We start from the raw sequence: 6,000 nt of genomic DNA on the forward strand, positions 1-6,000 counted from the left end.
AGGTGACTATGCAGCACCAAACAAGACCCGTTTCAGCTCCTGTAGCTCCCTGTCCAGCAGGCGCTCTGGACCCTGCCCAGGGCCACCCCTCTGGGCAATGGGGACACTCTGAAAAATAAGACAGCGATCTTGAGCTCAGAGGAATTGAGTCCGAGGCAAGAAGGAGATGTAAACAGCTAGTGATTCTGAATATGACCGGTGCAGTCAGTCCCCCATGACACTCAACACGGCAAGGACACAGTTCCCCCATGACACTCAACACGGCAAGAACACAGTCAGTCCCCCCCCCCCATGACGCTCAATACAGCAAGAACACAGTCAGTCCCCCTATGATGGTCAACACGGCAAGAACACAGTTCCCCCATGACACTCAACATGGCAAGAACACTGTCAGTCCCCCCTATGATGCTCAACATGGCAAGAACACAGTCACCCTATGATGGTCAACATGGCAAGTGCAGTCAGTGATGCTCAACATGGCAAAAACTCGGGCCATAGAAGAGCTGTAAGAGCCCCCAATAAAATTATTTAAAAAAACAAACCACGGGACCTCAGTCATCCCCATGATGCTCAACACACAAGCACACAATTGGTCAGCCTTGTCCTACCATCCCCTGTGCCTTAGGCAAAGGTGGGATACCACTGCCTGTCTGTACATGTGTGTGCATGTGTATGCACATGTGTAAAGGTCGCATGTATGTGTTGTGTGCCCACAGCCCCTAACTGTGAAATCAGAGCTGCCAAGTCATAAGATCAATTCCAACTCAAACCCCTCCCCCCCCCCGCCCCGCCATTAGGGAGGGCTAGTGGCAGGTGTGGGGACTGAGGAGGAGGCTCAAGGCAGGAAAGAGGGGCAAGCTCACAGGCCAGGAGTGGTCCACAAGCCAGGGGCACATGCGCAGACTCACAGGGCGTGGGTGTCTGACCTCCAGGGAACAGGCCAGCACAGAGGGGCTTATGCACATCACAAATGCTACCTGGGGGTCAGAGCCCCTTGTTGCCCTAGGCCCCAGCTCTGCAGACACCATCTACACACCAAGAAGCTGGCCTGGGCCCATCATGGCCGGGGTGGGCCCTCTGGGAAGGTCCCCAGGCCAGGGGCGGGCAGAGGCCCCACTCAGAGAAAATAGAATTGTGGGGGGAGAGCACAGCTCCAGAGGCTCAGAGCCATCCCCCCCATCCTCCATGGGACCCCACACACCAGGACAGGTGGCCTTTCATGGGGTGGTCTCGCTGGCACTCACCCCTCTCTGGAGTCCACAACACCGGACAAATAGAGAACCAAGGCATAGAGGTGTCCGCTGCCTGCACCCGCCACCCATCCTGAGACTTAGGGGTGGCCACTGCGAGGAGGGTGGGCATGGTGACTGGGACAGAGCCACCCAATGGAGACAGAGGCTCCAGGGCTCCTGGGCCCTCCTCCGGGAAAGCTCTAGACTGTATAGGGTGCTGGGCAGCACACTCAATGAAGACACATTCCCGCTAGCTTGGGCAGGGGCACCCAGGCCCCAGGAAAGCACAGGTGGGTCAGAGCCCGCACACCTACCCCGTGAGCACCACCACGAAGTCCATGACATTCCAGCCGTTGCGCAGGTAGGAGCCCTTGTGGAAGACGAAGCCGAGGGCGACAATCTTGATGCCCGCCTCGAAGCAGAAGATGCCGATGAAGTAGGGCTCAGTGTCGTCCTGGGGGTTGGGGTGGGGTACAGCGCAGGGTCGCCAGGGCCCCAGGCACAAGGGCCACACCCGCTGCCCCAACCATCGCCCAGCCTTCTTCGGAGAAGTGTCCTCATCATGCCTGGTCCTGGGTCATGTTCCCACAAGCCACAGGAGCTCCAAGATGTCCACTACATCCAACAGGTCCCCATGTCCCTCCCCTCAAATCTCGGCCCTCCCCAGCTGATTATAATCATGGCGATGGAGCTCTGCTCACCAGGACATGAGGATGAGGATGATAAAAGGAGGTCACTGGGGGCTGTGGTGTCTGTAACCCTCTGAGCCTCCCCCCAGTGAACGCAGCATAGTTCCCGTCCTCCAGATCAGCCGGGGAACAGGCAGAGGGTCAGTAACTGACCCCGAGGCCCGGGAAGAGCTGAGCCAGGATCCCGCGTGTACCCAGTCACCCAGCCTGCCTCCAGGTGGAGGAAATAAGACAAGGAGGTGCCTGTGGGCAGAGCTGTCACCTGAGTGGCAGGGCCAGGCCTGAGAGATTGCTAGTGTATGTGTCGGGGTGGGGGTGGTGATGAGGGGGTGTCAGGCAGGCAGGCTCCTAGTGTGTGACTCATCAGCACTGACTGGCCCTGCTGGACACAAATGAGACCCATTGGGGACCTCTCAGAAGGGCAGCTAAGAAGGCCCGGGGCTTGGGGGTTTGAGGGGGCAGCAGACAGGGAGGGCTACGCACAGAAGGCCATGTGAAAGCAGCATGTGCACTAAAGGGGGGGGGCGGGAGAGCACAGCCTTAAGAACGGGATGATGGGAACCCAGAGGGGTCTGCCCTTCTGAAAGACAATGCCTCATCAGAGAGGGAGCTAGTAGGGGGTGGGGGCTGGTCAGCTACTCTGGCCATCGTGACCCACCCTCAGGAAGTCCAGACCACCTCTGGGCCTCCTAGTCCCATCCGCAGGCTGGCTGACAGAGGCTGCCAGTACCCCTGGGGCGAAGAACCCCACTGGAACCCACGCCCTGGCGCTGACTCGTGGCCCCTGGTGGGGAGCACACACCTTTGTGGGCCTCAGTTTGGAGGGGAGAGGGGTGTCTCCTGTCTTTGAGGGAGGAGCTGCTGGCCCTCTGCCCTGAGGAGTGGCTGGGCCTGCAAACCTGAATCGGAACAGAAGCTCCCACTCAAAGGGAGAGGGCAGGCCCAGCCCTAGAGGCAGCCAGGGGCCCCGAGCCCCACTCCTGTCCTCCCAGCCCTGCCTTATCCAGTCAAAGAATCTAGGGGCTGGTGTGCAGACAGCCAGGGGTCCTGGGCTTGCTCAGACAGGGCCTGGCACACCAGCACCCTCCACTGCTCCCACAAATATCCACGCCTTCTCCCCCTCAGAAAGCTGGAGGTGCCCCAAACAGGACAGGCCAGGCTAGGACTCCCTCCTTCCAGCACCTTGCCCTCAGCTCCCTGCCCCCAGGCAACCTGCCCCGCCCCACCACACCACACGTAAACCCGACAGCCTTCAACAGTGGGGTAGAGGGAGGGTTAGGTGAGGCAGACACCTTTCATCCTGGCCCTCATACCCACCAGTCAGCTCCACACCAGCTCCCTGCCCTCACGCAGGACCCTCCCTCCCTCCCTCCCTCCCTCCTTGGACCGGACTCTACTCCCCTCCTTCCCTAAGTCCTTGGGGAGCTGGCCACGCCCTGAGCTGGCGTCAGAGACTGTCCACCAGCCTAGTTCAGCTCCCCTGCCTCCACTTCCAAGCAGAGCCCCAAAAGACACAGGTACTCCCCCTTTCCCTCCACCAGCACCCTGTCCCCGGTCCCCTGCCCCTCAGCCACCCTGTGCCTGGCATGGAGTGCACCCTGTATCCCCTGCTGGCATTGTCCCACCACCAAACCTCCCTGGCCTTTGAGGCTTTGAAAGAACACCTCCCCTGAACTCTCCCTATGAGCCCCACTTGGCACCATGGGCTTCTTCAATGCTGGGTGCCACCGCTGCTGTGGGCAGGGGCTCAGAGCAGACCAAGCACCTAACACGGAGACTCACTCACTGTCTCCAGCATCAGGTTGGGGATACAGGGGGAACGGCTTCCAAAATGTCCCTGCCCCTGGAGAGGTCTTCTTGGGGACCTCAGGACAGCTCAAGAAAGGTCACAGGCCCTGCCCCAGAGCCTTCTCTGGCTCCCAGGCCCACACAAGAGGCAACTGGGGGTGGTGGGACCCTCACTCTCACCTCCTCCTAGACACCTATTCCCATTGACCCGTCCCTCCCACAGACCCTGCCAGGCTGGTCCCCCAAGACCTGCCTTCACGCCTCCTGCTGAGAAGAGGGCCAGTTCCTTTCTCACACCTCAGCTCTCACACCCAAGGCCCTCCCAACCTCCCTGGGGCCTGCCTGGGGAGGTGCATTTCCCAGGATGGGAATGAGAGTTCAGTGGTCCTGGTACCCAGGAGAAAGGCCAGGGCCAGTCCACTCCATGTTGGTGCTCAGATCCTGAACCAGAGCCGCCGTTGTAAAGGCTCAGCAGGTTTCTGGGCTGGACTTTGATTCCTAGATCAAGGCCTAGTGCTGCTTTCCTGGATGGACCTGGCTGGGGTGTACGGCTGCCCAGTGGGTGGCAACAGGGCTTCTCAGGCCACCTTCCCCTGGGGGCCTGAGTAGACTACCTGTTGTCCTGGCCCCTAAGGGCAGTGTTAGCTCACAGGTTCGGCCCTTTTTCTCAACTGAGGGAGAAGGAAGAGAGGCAGTTTCTGTCCCAGGCCATTGGCTTGCCAGCCAGGCTCTGCCTGAGGCCCGATCAGAACGGCAGCACCCGCCTCACAGGCCTGGAACTCACCAGCCGCTCGGACATGGGTGTCTTGTCCCCGTCCGGGAGGTGCTGCTCGAGGGCCAACACAATGCAGTTGGCGATGATGGTGGCCAGGATCATGTATTCGAATGGAGTGCGCGGGTTAAGGACAGGCTGAGAAGCACAGGGGGAAGGGAGGGGGCCGCCCGGCGCGCAGCGCAGCAGCCCCCACCAGAAGACCTCCAAGACCAAGTCGAACCCCCTCCCGTGGGTCGCGGTAGTTCTCCTCGCTCTCCTCCGCCCCGGGGGCTGCGGGTGAGGGTACTGCGAGAATGGGCCTCTGCAGTGGCGGCCTCTAGCCCCCTCGGCCCCCGGCGGCCGTCAGCACCGCGGACAGCGCCTCGCCCTGCTCCGCCGGCTCCAGCGCTGGGAAGGAGGGAGCCGTGCGCCCCCGGCCACGGCTGGAGGGAGGGCCAGGCGCAGGCGCACACGCTCACCTAGACACGCGTCTCCACAAGCACCTCCACAGGCACGTGCACATACATGGACCTGGAGTCGCAGCGCTCGCGCGCACAGGCCAACGCACGCGCAGCGCCGGGTTCTCGCGGGACCCGCAGAGGCGCACCTGCACCTGCAGCCCGGTGCGCGCGGGTCTCGACCGCACGTGGGCCCACACCTCCCGCCGCCGCGCCCTCCAGGCTGCTCGCGACCCCCTACCCCGCCCAGGCTCCCGGGAGCAGCCGCTGCCCCCGCCGCGCACCGAGCAGGGGGCTCCGCCCCGCGTTCCCCCCACCCCAGCCACAGCCATCGCTTGGGCCACCCGCGCGCGAACACGCGCACCCGCGCACACCCCATGAACACACTCGCGCGCGCGCGCGCACACACACACACACACACACGCACACACGCGCGGGGCAGCGAAGGGAGGTCGCCCGGGCCCCACCCCGCCCCCTCCTGCCGCGCCTCGCCCCGGGCGCACCCTCCGCGGCCCGGAAAGATGGCCACTGCGCCGCACGCGACCGCCCCAGCCCCCGCCCGGCGGCCCGGCAGGATATGGCCACTCGGTGATGCGCTTGGCGTATTTGCGGACGACGTTGTCCTCGCTGAAGACGAAGAGCGAGCGATTGACGGTGAAGCAGTTCTGCTTGACCGGGATGGGGTTGTACAGCGCCATGGTCCGCGCGCGCTGCGCGATCGACTGCTTGTACAGGACGCGCTGGCCCGGCTGCAGTCCCCCCGGGCCCGGACCACCGGCCCCGCCGGCCCCGCCGCCCCGGGCCCGCTCCCCGCCGCCCGCGCCCCCATAGCGGCCACCCAGCTCGTCTCCGAAGCGGACCATGGCTCCTGGGTGCGCCGGGCGCGGCGCGCATCCCCAGCCCTGCGGCCCCGGAGGGAGGGCGCGGGCCCCCGCGCAGGCGATCGCAGCGGGACCGCCCGCGGAGCCACCGGAGCCGCACCCGGACCTCGCCGGCAGGGTCCCAGCGTTGCCGCCGCCGCCGCCGCCGCACCCGACTCCGCGGCCCCGCGCCACGCCCTATTAAGGGGCCGGTCACGT

At 63.7% G+C, this 6,000-nt stretch overlaps 1 protein-coding gene across 1 annotated transcript in view; it reads right to left on the bottom strand.

The window, feature by feature from the left end:
• The window catches only part of CACNA1B (calcium voltage-gated channel subunit alpha1 B), a 167,025-nt gene extending 161,241 nt beyond the window's left edge, over positions 1 to 5,784 (bottom strand). The window contains exons 1-3 of the mRNA XM_075559719.1: positions 5,501 to 5,784; positions 4,494 to 4,599; positions 1,547 to 1,686 (exon numbers count right to left, since the gene is read on the bottom strand). Of these exons, the coding sequence (XP_075415834.1) occupies positions 1,547 to 1,686; positions 4,494 to 4,599; positions 5,501 to 5,784 (530 nt within the window). The remainder of the gene's footprint in view (positions 1 to 1,546; positions 1,687 to 4,493; positions 4,600 to 5,500) is intronic.
• Positions 5,785 to 6,000: the final 216 nt, after the last annotated feature.

Source organism: Tenrec ecaudatus, chromosome 10 (assembly GCF_050624435.1).
Source record: "Tenrec ecaudatus isolate mTenEca1 chromosome 10, mTenEca1.hap1, whole genome shotgun sequence".
Lineage (NCBI taxonomy): Eukaryota > Metazoa > Chordata > Mammalia > Afrosoricida > Tenrecidae > Tenrec > Tenrec ecaudatus.